Raw genomic sequence first — 12,929 nt, forward strand, 5'->3', positions numbered from 1 at the left:
ACAAGGAGCCCCTGTGTGAGGTCACACTGCCAATGTCACACTGTACACCCAATGCCACATCATCATGATGCAAGTCAGGCCACCAAAGCACATGGCTGAGGAACTGCTTTTCACAGTGGCCATCTCTCAGTGACCTCATGGTTCCAGAGTATTTCTGATGCTTCTTGATATCACAAAGCAAGAGAGGTTAGTAAGAAGTTCATAGACTGTGATGTTCAGCTGCATCAGTTTGTGGGTCCTGGATGGGGTTAAGGGCCATGGCTCTTTTAAGTCCAAACAGGAGTCACTGGTTCGATCCTGTGCTTAGTACATGGCAGTGGGTCAATCCACATGCATGAAAACCCAGATCCTCAAAGACATTTAGACACCTTAATCCCAATGGTATCTTTCAGGATGTGATTTCTGGGATCTTTCACTTCCATCTGTACTTTTGAAAACGCTGCATCTAAAATTCAGGCTCCTCAATACAGTCTTCTTACCTGGACTGCCCAGAAGGTATGTCTGAGGCTGCCCCAGGACCTTGGGCAGCTAATCTGCCTAATCTCACTCTCAGTCTAAGAACAGTGCAGCTCCTTCCACTCCATTCACACAAATTTCTCCTCAAAGAAAGCAGGGGGTGGCCAAAAGTGAGGGGTAGAAGAGCAGCATGCACCTACCTCTCGCCTTCCATGTACTCAGGATGTGGAATTGGACAGACAGCACCTTCAATCAAGCAGCATTTGCACTGACCCATCTTCTGTAGCAAGGCCAAAAGAAGACTAGAAAAAAAGGCATCCACCATGGCTGAAACCTGTCTTGTGCCACAGATTCTGCTGAGAGCAAAGTAGAGATTATGAATGAGCTGACAAGACCAGCCTGATGTTGGCATAGGCACCAAGCAGAGGCAGAGTAGATACACTGGAAGTGTTTCATCCATTACTGTCATAGAAGTCACTTTTAGCACTGATCCTGATCCAATAAATCCTGCTGTTGCCAAGCAGTTTTATTGAGGCGTTATACATCCAAAGCTACTTATGGTCCCTTTAAAAGAGATGCATTTCTTTTTTAGCTCAGTGTGGCTGATATGCTGTCACAGAAGAAAGAGAGTCGCTGCTCAGAGCGCTGGTGTAAAAGAGGTATTACTGTAATTACAACAGGACAGACGATGTAAGAGGAGCCACCACCTTCTTCCTCTGTCCCTTTGGGCAGCCTTGCAAAGCTAAAAATTTGCTACCACAAGCACAATAGCTGCTTACACACCTTTTGCCATGGTGATTGATGAAAATGGAGAAATAATGATGCTACTTCCCCATTCGCCATAAATCACTAGTCCCCTCAAATGGACTAGAGTATTATAACTCTGGCCAGATTTATACAGACAACTTAGCCAATTAGCTCTTTTATAAAGGCTGTCATCTTCTTAATGCAACGTTAGATATATTTAGGCATGTGTCTACAAAACAAAGTATTTCTTTCCAAAGCTAATAAAGCTCTCATTCTAGCAGACTTAAATCCTCGATCTGCCAATGCTCACCCTGCGGCTGTGTTCACATTAACAAGTTATTCAAAGATGGCAGAAGCCAACAAATAGATCAAAGCAGGGGATCTGGAGACATATTTAATTTACTTATATACATACACATGTACTTCCACATTTATGCATATATATGCACATATTTATAGGCATACAAAATGTACATACATACAAAATGTACATATATCCAAATATATGTTTTGCCACCATTGAGAGCATCAGGAAAACTCTCACAGATTGTTACTAACAAGTGGAATACCTTAGGAAGATGGTATATGCAGCACAGCTAAATCTTCATGGCATGCATATAATTGCCACTAGGATTATGCTTCTGAATTAATCTGTCTTTTAAAGTGGTCCTTCCTGTGGCCAGCTCTATTGCCATTACACCACTGCTTTGCATGTCACTAGTTAGCAGCAAGGCCATTCCTCTCTGGAAGGCAGAGAACATTCCGAAGGCTATTACCCTGCTGAGCCCATCCAGATCAGCAGGCAATGGATGCTCCACTGCAGAGCGAGGTGATGGGAGAAGAGCCCCAGACAGAAATGCAGCCTTCTCTGCATACATCCACTTCATCCCAACACGCCAGGGAGGCAGCTGCCAACAGCACCAAGAAGCCTAAGAAAGACATTACCTTCCAGCTGACCCTGCACTGTCTTCTTAAATCCACACACAACAGTTAATGTCATGATTCTTGTCAACTATTGGAAAAGAACCAAAATGTACCATTTCAGTTTTTGCTTAAGACAGAAAAGGGCACTGCCCAGGCCCAGAAGAGAAGCAAAGAGGTCTCTAGGCAATCTGTTGCACTGTTATCCCTCGGAGAACAAATACTGGAGAGGGCAGAGAAAAAGTTGTTTTGTTGGCTTTTTTAATATCCATTCAGGACTCAGTTGCATATAAGGGAGTGGCTGTGACCATGCTGGTCTCAGGTCAAAATACAGAGCACACCTCTGACTCATTGCACCAGCACAAAGAGGTTGCTGGAAACTCTTCAATGTCAACAGTGAATCTGGCTGCCCAATCAAACATGCACTTGCAGTGATGGAGGTGTATTAAAAAGCTGTATGATCCAGCTACCCATGGAGCTGGAAAGCCTCAGTCAAAGCCTACACGCCATGTTCAAGGAACAAGAGGATGCCACATAGATTAAGTTTTCCTTATGACTAAAAAGCAACCAGACAAATGGATGGAATAAACTCTATCCAGGTCCACCAAGTACAGTGCAAAAATCCCTGAGCCACACTGTATTAAAAGAGGGAAATATTTAGGAGGTATCAGCCCACAGTTGCACTGAACTTGTAATCTGTCTCAGGTGTCCACTACTGCCCATCACTGCAGCAGGACACTGAGCTAGATGTACCTCAGTATGTCTAACATTTCCAGATAGCAGGTCATATTGAAAATAAGTCATGAATATTTGCCTAAACACTGTGTGCAAACCTGCACTCAAGAATACACAATTTTCCTCCTCCCTAGTTTCTACATAAACACAAATACATCAGTCAAAGTGACTAAAATCAGTGAAAAAGGAGATTATTCTATCTGCTCCCATCTCACACAGTCAGGTAATGCAGCGCCACACCAGGATACCTAAAATAGCAATTTACTGGAAACAGCAGTATGACCACTTATAGATGCTGCAACATGATTAGTACCCCAAAGAGAAAATAGCAACCTAAAGTCTTTCAAATCAACAACTCCCTATGAGCTCATAATGATCAGCACTAAAATTGCAAATCAAAATATTATTATTACTATTATTTATTTAAAAACCTGCCTAGAAAAGGCAGACAGAACACAGAACACAAGGTCTTTGCTTGTACAGAACAGGTAACTCAGTTTGCATAAGCTTTTGGTATCAGTTTATGCTGTTTATGAAACTGTACCCTGGCTACTGCATGCAAAAGGCCAGTATCAGAGCTGCACTGGCAGAGCCTGCAGATGTAATTACTCCCACTGTCAGGTCAGAAACTCTCACTGTCTGTTTAGAAAGAGTGTATGCACATTATGAAAAAAAAACTGTTTCCCAGATGTGCAGCTCTGCTCATATCAGGTTTATTATTGGTCTCCCAAACATCTGAGATTTCACAGGATATATTCTGAAAAATTTCAGGATTATTATCATTGCAGGACATTCACCACTGGTAGCCAGAAAGGGCTGTATCCACAGTCTACACATCAGTTCCAAAATTAACCCAGGAATGCATAAACCAGGCAGCATTGTGCCTCTCCATTCCTCACCCACACAGGGAAAAAATAATCTGCAACATAAATTTTCATTCATGGATGGTCTTAGAAGGGCCTTCATTCTTTAAAAACTCCTTCAAAAGCCCAACTCATTTGTCTGCCTTGATTTCTCTTTTAATTCCTCCTTCCCTGCACTATCATCACTAACTGCAGCCAATAGCTCTTGCCTTGATTTTTGAAAATTAAACTGTACTGCTAATCCTAACTAGCTGCTTTTATACACAGATAACAGAAACCCTCTCATGAGGTCTACAGCGAAACTCTTATATGGCTCTAAAGGAGGGAAAAGGAAAATACATCAGAACCTCACTCAGATTTTTTCCTATTACTGATGAGATTTGTTCTCAGAAAGCAGGCACACATCAAACAGCTCAATTGGCAAGAACCTCAGATGTCATCTGATAAATCACCCTTTCAGCTCCACAGGGAAAATGGCTTTTGGAGAGGCCCTGAACCTCGAGGCACTTAAACACCAGAGCACACCTCTTCTAGTAGAGGTAACAAATTATGCAGACAGCTGCCATAGCATGGTGTGTGAGTGTGCTCCCACTGCAGGCATCCTGCTGCCTCCCTGGCAGGGCTGAAAGCTAAAATATTGGTTTAATGCCTAAAACATTGCTGATCTTCCTAAAACAAGACCTGCCCTTACCATCATATTTGAATTTTCTGAAAGGCCACCCATTATCATAGAATCATAGAATCATAGAATCATAGAATCCTAGGGGTTAGAAGGGACCTCAAAAGATCATCTAGTCCAACCCCCCCTGCCAGAGCAGGGCCACCTAGAGTACATCACATAGGAACGTGTCCAGGCGGGTTTTGAATGTCTCCAGTGAAGGAGACTCCACAACCTCCCTGGGCAGCCTGTTCCAGGGCTCTGTCACCCTTATAGTAAAAAAATTCTTTTGAATATTCAACTTGAACCTCCTGTGCTCCAATTTACACCCATTACCCCTTGTCCTATCACTGGTCATCACTGAGAAAAGCCTAACTCCATCTCCCTGACACTCACTCCTTACATATTTGAAAACATTGATGAGGTCACCCCTCAGTCTCCTTTTCTCCAAACTAAAGAGACCCAGCTCCCTCAGCCTTTCCTCATAAGGGAGATGTTCCACTCCCTTAATCATCTTAGTAGCTCTGCGCTGGACTCTTTCAAGCACTTCCCTGTCCTTCTTGAACTGAGGGGCCCAGAACTGGACACAATACTCCAGGTGCGGCCTCACCAATGCAGAATAGAGGGGGAGGAGAACCTCTCTTGACCTACTAACCACACCCTTTCTAATGCACCCCAGGATGCCATTGGCCTTCTTGGCCACAAGGGCACATTGCTGGCTCATGGTCATCCTCTTGTCTACCAGGACCCCCAGGTCTCTTTCACCTACACTGCTCTCCAGCAGGTCAGCCCCCAACCTATACTTGGACATTGTGTTGTTCTTCCCCAAATGCAAAACTCTACACTTCCCCTTGTTGAACTTCATCATGTTTCTCTCTGCCCAACTCTCCAGCCTGTCTAAGTCTCTCTGAATGGCAGCACGGCCTTCCGGTGTGTCAGCCACTCCTCCCAGCTTAGTGTCATCAGCAAACTTGCTGAGGGTACACTCTATACCCTCATCCAAGTCGTTGATGAAGATATTGAACAACACCGGTCCCAGTACCGACCCCTGAGGGACTCCACTAGTCACACACCTCCAACCAGATTCTGCCCCATTGACTACAACTCTCTGACTCCTTCCTTTCAACCAGTTCCTGATCCACCTCACTACCTGATCACCAAACCCATACTTGATCAACTTATCTACAAGGATGCTGTGAGAGACGGTGTCAAATGCCTTACTGAAATCAAGATAAACCACATCTACCGCTCTACCATCATCTATCCACCTAGTAATTTCCTCATAGAAGGCTATGAGGTTAGTCAAACATGATTTACCCTTGATAAAACCATGCTGACTGCTCTTGATGACCCCCATGTCCTTGATATGCCTGGAGATAGTGACAAGAACAAGTTGTTCCATCACCTTTCCAGGGATGGAGGTGAGGCTGACCGGTCTATAGTTACCCGGGTCCTCCTTCTTGCCCTTCTTGTAGACTGGGGTGACATTTGCTATTCTCCAGTCCTCAGGCACCTCTCCTGTTACCCATGACTTACTGAAGATGATGGAGAGTGGCCTAGCAATGACCTCCGCCAGCTCCCTCAGCACCCTTGGATGCATTCCATCTGGACCCATCGACTTATGGATGTCCAGATTACTCAGCTGATCCCTAACCCAATCCTCATCTACTACGTCAAATTCCTTATCTATCTTGACTACTTCTGGGGCTAAATGAATCTGGGGCTCATGTGGAAACCCTGCAGGAGTAAAGACAGAGGCAAAGAAGGCGTTCAGCACCTCTGCCTTCTTTATATCCTCTGTCACCAGGGCTCCCATCTCATCCCTTAGTGGGCCAATATTGCCTCTAGTGTTAGTTTTGTTAGCTATGTATTTGAAAAAGCCCTTTCTATTATCCTTAACCTGACTTGCAAGGTTAAGTTCCAAGGAGGCCTTAGCTTTCCTAATTGCCTCCCTACATCCTCTGACGACAGTCCTGTATTCCTCCCAAGTGACCAGCCCCCCCTTCCATGATCTGTAGATTTTCCTTTTCCACTTAAGTTTTCCCAGCAGTTCCTTTTTTAACCATGCTGGTCTCCTAGCTCCCTTACTAGATTTCCTAACCATAGGGATGCTCTGATCCTGTGCTTGCAAATAGTGGTCCTTGAATATTGACCAGCTATCTTGAGCCCCTTTATCTTCTAACACCCTGTCCCATGGGATTTCTCTTAACAGTTGATTGAGGAGGCCAAAGTTTGCCCTGTGGAAGTCCAGGGTTTTGGTCCTACTGGGTATTCTGTTCCTTCCACACAGGATCCTGAACTCTACCATCTCATGATCACTGCAGCCAAGGCTGCCATTGACCACCACTTCTTCGACAAGGCCCTCCTTGTTGGTTAGTGTAAGATCCAGCAGCGCTCCTCTTCTAGTCGGCTTGTCCACCATCTGCATTAAGAAGTTATCATCAATGCACTGGAGGAACCTCCTAGACTGTGAAAGGCTGGCTGTGTGAGTCAACCAGCAGATATCGGGGTAGTTAAAATCTCCCATGAGGACTAGGGACTGAAGTTGTGAGGCTGCTTTCAGCTGCCTGTAGAAGGCCTCATCAACCTCTTCGCCTTGATCAGGAGGTCTGTAGTAGACCCCCAAAACTGTGTCACCCACACCAGCCTGCCCCTTAATTCTTACCCACAGACTTTCAACTTGCCCCTCATCAGCCCCTGCACAAAACTCAACACATTCTAGTTGCTCTCTCACATAAAGAGCAACTCCACCACCTCGCTTCCCCGCCCTATCTTTCCGAAAAAGATATCTGATGTTAAAACTTGTTTTCAAGAACAGACAACTTTTCCTCCTCCTTTAAAGAAGAGAGCTACTCTTAGGAGCCCTTCAGAAAGTAAAAACCATTCAAGAAGATTTTTTTTTTTAAAGATTAGCACTCACAGAAGTTCTGCTAGATGCTCACCATTAATCAAATTCATCTTCAGACCACGAGTACCTGATTTTTTGCAGCCTATATTCTTCTAATTCAATAAGATTACCACACACATTTTGGCTTTGGCCCTTTTGTATGCTAGTTTTCATGAAACACTACAAGTAACAGAAATGTGACAAAGTTGTCCTAGAGTCTCCATGTTACATTGTCCAGCTGCTAGCTGAGATCAAGTCATAACACACGCCAAAATGTCCCACCTCAAACTGAATGACAGATGCAAAGAGAAACTGGGACCTTCCTCTAAATCACATTTCCCATCAGTCACAGCCAACAGAAGCATTGATCTCCTGCACACTATGTAAAAATGTTGTGTGCTTATTTTCTCTGTGCTGCATTGGTAGTAATGCCCATGTCCCTTTAGACTGTATTTCGAATGGCACAGATAAAAGCAGCATTTTACAGCTGCAACAAACTCAGGAAGATAATGTTCCCCACCTGCTTCAGGTGAGACTAACTGTCTGCAGCACTTGGACGTGACTCCTGTCAGGCATCACTCTTGCTAATTAAGTACTTTCAGCTGTCTCAGCATTGAACTCTGTGCAGATGAGTGAGATAAAAGCAACGCACCAAGAAATTATGAGAGACTGTGTGGTTGAGGACTTGGTCTGAAATGAAGGAACGGGATTGTCAGGGAGCTCTGCAGTGCTCTTTTAAAATGGCTAGTGCAAAACAGACCAAGGCACAGGTGTGAAGAGAGGAAAGGATGGTCTTCCACCTCTGCCAAATTGTTACTTTATTTTGAAGAAGACAGGGACATAGTGTGGGGAGGTTATCAGTGCGAGCCAGTACCACTGGCAGACAGATGCTCACGCTTTCACAAACCAGACCTCATTGCGTCGCCCATAAGGCTTCATAGGAGGGTCATAACCATTGCAAAAGTAGAAATCCTTGTGGTATGCAGCTTCACTCCCCAGAACAGACTTCAGCTTGGCAGCATAGTTCACGTAATCCGCCTCTTTGGCATAGCCACCAAACTGCCTGCAAAGAAACCAAACATAGACAGGCACTAAGAAGTCCTAGCAGAGCACAGAAAGGAAGAAGGAAGAGAGGGAGAACAATATAGAGCCACAATATACTCAGTGATGCAATTTGATCCAGGTCCTGCCAACATTCACTTGTCCAGGCACTGTTCTCTGTGAACCTTTCTGCTAAACTACGCCTCAAAGAGTTACACAGCCAGGGTGCAGTTCAGCCATTGGCAGACTACGAAGAGCCCCCCCCAAACAAACACACATATATATCAGTCAGCAGAATGGCCCTGCCCATTGAATCAACACCATATCAGAGGAGCAGCTTCCTAGAGCATGAAGTTATCTCCAAGTCCTTACACCAATGCTGTCAACAACCATGTTCACACTGGTGTGAACAACCATCTGCTGGAAGCCAGATCATGAAAGGAAGGCAGTCAAACTTCAGCTAAACCAATGAAAAGGGGGGTAGGAACAGAGATGTCAGTAATTACAGCCCACAATGCTATTGAAAAGGGGTGGGTTGGAACTGGTCTGGTTTATGTTGAAGGCCCACCAACAGGAATTGTTTCCACATCAGCCTTCACCTCACTGCCTGCCTCAGGGCCAAGGTTCAAGACAAAACAGACTGTTCTTGCAGAAGTAGCCCACACCCACAGCAAAGGACAAGCAACAGTGGTGGGCAGGGAGGAGCCAGGCAGTTCAAAGTCAGACAAAATAGTTTAAGCAAGATTGTGATGTAGCACCCAAGGGGTAAAAAACAGTAAAATGCTTATTGCTATTGTAATGCTATTTTGCGTCCAGTTTGCCAGTCTACAGTCAAAGACATTCCAAGGTGATCTGAAACAATGCAATGGCTGCTTATTTCCATGATGGGCTCTGGCATGAGCCAATCTAAATGGGGCTTCAACTGACACCTGTAATTTGATACAACCCTCTCCAAAGGGCATTCTTACTGACTAAAAATCATCTTGGTCTCAGAAAACGGGGAAAACAGTAGTATTAAGAGATTAGGAAAAACCCAATAATAAGAAATGCCATGAAAAACCTGTCTTCAGTATACAAAGGCTTCTCCAATTCTTTCCACTACATGCACCCCTTATCCACCAAGTCTCCCTGTAAGACCAACACTGCTCTTTTTAAAGCATGCTAGAGACCTCAGCACTTGGGCCTGGAATCCTAAAATGCATTCCTTACGTGGAATATACAGTCATCCCCTCTCTCTCTTCAATCTTAACACTTCCATCAGTAGGACAAGGAGGGTTGGCTTGAAACTGGCTTGGGATCCGCAGAGAAACCTTCACTTTTTGCTGCAAGGAGCCATCTTCAGCAGGAAAAGCACTGATGGAGACAGGAGCAGTCATGCCCATTCCAACCCCTAAAAGAGACAGACAGAAATTGGTATAAAGAAGTCTAGGTTCTCGGGAAGCCACAATGTTGACAGGAGATTCACAAAAGCTAATTTTAGTTTATGAAGGCTCCTCATCCTGAACTCCTTGCATAGGCATTTGAGAAAGTAGGGTCCTGTGGGGCATGAACTTTTAACAAGGTCTTGTAGTGACAGGGCAAGGGGCAGCAGTTTCAAACTTGGAGAGGGCAGTTTTAGATTAGATACTAGGAAGAAATGCTTTCCTGTGAGGGTGGTAGTACACTGGAACAGGTTGCCCAGGGAAGCTGTGGCTGTTCCCTTCCTTGAAGCGTTCAAAGCCAGGTTGGATGGGTCTTTGAGCAACCTGGTCAAGTGAGAGGTTTCCCCACCTATGGCAGAGGGATAAGAACTAAATGATCTTTAAGGTCCCAAACCATTCTATGGAGAGCAGCCACATACAGTTTCTCCTTGAGTCAAACCTCTCTCTACTGGCAGCACAGGGACCCTAGGAGACAAGGGCTACAGATGATCTCTGAATGACTTTAAATTAATGATCCTGTTCTGTGGCTCTCAACTTTGCATCTCACTCTGTTTTTCTAACCAACCACTACTAACACAACAGGACCTGATGGTCTGGGTCAGCAGCACATTTAGATTTACCTCAGTATTTAAGCAGTTATCTGCATTTAGTGGTTAGACAACAGGAACTTTCTCTTAAACCCTTCCAAATGATTCCAGGCATCCTACAAGTTCTAGTGCTCCAAAACTCTGAGCTGTTCTGGTTTTCAGTAGGACCACCTCCTTCTTTTCTGATGAGTTGCTGAGAGGAGCCACATCCCACTTCTGTACACTTTTCTTCACTCATCTTCTCTCAGCAGTGGGGAAACTATAACCCTTGGGATCAGGCAACCATGGAACCAGCTGAGATCAAGCCATCTTTCTCTTTTATTTGTATTCTTTGATACAATACCTCTCTATGCCAAATTATAGAAGCTACCTCTTCTCCTACAGTAACAGTGATCACCACCTTTCCAAAAGAGGCTGCTCTAAATGCCGTTTCCCTTTGCATCCAGCTCCTATTCCCAGATGGACTATATAACTCCCTCCTTTAGATGCCCGGGAAAGGTGTGAGAACAAATATATGCCTCAGACTGCTCAGTAGCTTTCTCCTCCTGCTATGGACAATTATTGATGCGCATACTTTAGTAGGTTGAGATGCAGAAGCAATCACCTGGAAGTACTATTATACATCTGAAGAACCACTAAAAAACAAGCCCATTGTTTATTACTCTTTCTGTGAATAAAAATAGCCAGAGTATATAATAAAAAATTATCAAGGTCATAAAAGTTATTTCACTGCCTACAAGAGCACATCACAGAACCAAAGTGCTCCAGTTACCCTGGATTTCATCAGCTACTTCTCACCCTGGAAGTTATAAGTACTTATGTTCCTGTCCTCATGCTATGACAGCTGCAACAAACCATTTTTGTCATTGTTAACCTGACACAGGGATGTGCTAGGAGTTAATTCATAGCATGACTCGGTTGGGCACACTTTGACCTGTGTGAAGTTTATTTTTCCCAGCAAGGGGCCATCCCCATCACAAACCCTCAGCGACATCACCACCATCCATGTGGTCTTCACCAAGCCTCTGCTAGCGTTGGTCAACCACAACCAATCTACCAAGACCCAGAGGTTGGGGGGCATCTCTCACCCTTATCGTTGGTTCCTCCTACATACTTGAGCAGCTTGAGCACCCCTTCCTTCGAGGCTTCATCGAACGGCTTCCCCAGCACTTCCACCACGGCGAACCGCCCTCCCTCGCACGCCCGCTCCTCGTAGCTGACCTGCTCCTGGGGGAGGAGGTGTGGGTAGACACGGACAAGCTGCCAGGTGTCCGGCCAGCCCATATGGAGGAAAACACCTCCCGGAAGACTCCCGTTTCCTCTCGCAGAGGTGCAGAAACTCCTCGGGGGGATCAGAGCGCTGTCTTTCGGCCACCACCTACCTTCTCCCCCTTGCTCAGCACCTGGTAGGGCCATGTCTCCACTGTGCTCAGCAGGGAGTTCTTGATCATGCCCAGCATGGTGCCGTTTGGATCGGATCGTCCCCGCTCGGCTCGGGCTCAGCTCGTCCCTGCTCGTCCCGGCTCGGCTCGGCTCGGCTGGGGAGAGGTGGGAGGGCCCGGCGAGAGCCCCTCCGCCTGCATTGCCGTGCCCCGACTCCAGGGGGGGTTCAAGAGCCACTGCTGAGCAGCGGCGGAGCTGCCGGTGAGGGGGAGTCGGGCCCGGTGCGGCGGCCGCCGGTGCCGGCGGGATGTGGCGGGGAGAGGGGTCCGGCGGCGGCTTGGGGGTGGGGGGGGCGAGAAGGTGGTGGAGGAGGCTTAAACGTGTGGAAGTGTAACAAAGTGAAATGTAATGAAGTGCGGGAGTGTGGGACAGAGGAAATCTGAAGGAAATAAAAATCCAAGGGAGGGGAAGTGCGGACAAAAGTGTGTAACATGCAGCGCGGAGAGGTACGGCTCCCCTGAAGCTGTAGAACCAAAGCCTTTGTTTATTTTTTTAATAAATGGAACTAAGGGGGATCACAGTTGTCCTTTCAAACAGGGAATTTAAGGCAGTGTGCTGTGTCTCTAGGGATGTAAGCTTCAGGCAAGGGGTAGAGAAGCAGCTGATGGTGTTTGTCTGCTGATCTCTGCACACATTCGCAGCCCAGCTGGTCAGCTCTCTTTAAAATTCCAGCCAGGTCCCTTCCCAGAAATACACGTACACAACAGGGGCCTTAAGTGGCCTTTTATAGCTGCATATATTTATGTGCATGGAGGGCTTAGGTCCTTCATGATCACAAGCGGGTTCCAGTTCTGTAAGACAAGTTAAAGGACAAGAGCCAGGTAAAGAAGGTTGCTTGTCCAGGGTTGTTTAATAAGAGAGAAGCTGAGGAAGGAATCAAACGGATATCCCTAGGGCAGCTATGGATCAGAACAGCCTCCCAAGTCAGATCGAGTCCAAGTCACCTTGAGGTGCCTGCTCAGCTGGACTTCTGCCTCCTCTGATAGAAGGTGAGTGGCATGGAAGCAGGCTGAGGCATAATTTTCCTATCACAGAATCAGCCAGGTTGGAAAGGACCTCTGAGATCCTCAAATCCAGCCCTTAGTCCACTACCACTGTGGTTTCCAGACCATGGCACTGAGTGCCACATCCAGTCTCTTTTTAAAAACCTTCAGGGACGGAGAATCCACC

At 45.9% G+C, this 12,929-nt stretch overlaps 1 protein-coding gene across 1 annotated transcript; it reads right to left on the reverse strand.

Annotated features, from left to right (window-relative positions):
* Positions 1–8,067: 8,067 nt before the first annotated feature.
* HEBP1 (heme binding protein 1) lies at positions 8,068–11,869 on the reverse strand. The gene is made up of 4 exons (XM_008496993.2): positions 11,699–11,869; positions 11,405–11,543; positions 9,518–9,698; positions 8,068–8,330 (listed from the first exon to the last, which is right to left on the reverse strand). The coding sequence occupies exons 1-4, from the start codon at positions 11,774–11,776 to the stop codon at positions 8,159–8,161; spliced, it is 570 nt and encodes a 189-aa protein (XP_008495215.1). The 5' UTR covers positions 11,777–11,869; the 3' UTR covers positions 8,068–8,158.
* Between the last annotated feature and the right edge of the window lie 1,060 nt (positions 11,870–12,929).

The sequence above is a fragment of the Calypte anna genome, chromosome 1 (assembly GCF_003957555.1).
Source record: "Calypte anna isolate BGI_N300 chromosome 1, bCalAnn1_v1.p, whole genome shotgun sequence".
Lineage (NCBI taxonomy): Eukaryota > Metazoa > Chordata > Aves > Apodiformes > Trochilidae > Calypte > Calypte anna.

Coding starts and splice junctions, on each gene's coding strand:
- HEBP1 (XM_008496993.2), bottom strand. CDS start 11,776: ATGCTGGGCATGATCAAGAACTCCCTGCTGAGCACAGTGGAGACATGG. Junction 11,544..11,698: donor TGCTGAGCAAGGGGGAGAAG/GTAGGTGGTGGC, acceptor CTCCTCCCCCAG/GAGCAGGTCAGCTACGAGGA. Junction 9,699..11,404: donor AGGAGGAACCAACGATAAGG/GTGAGAGATGCC, acceptor TGTCTCTTTTAG/GGGTTGGAATGGGCATGACT.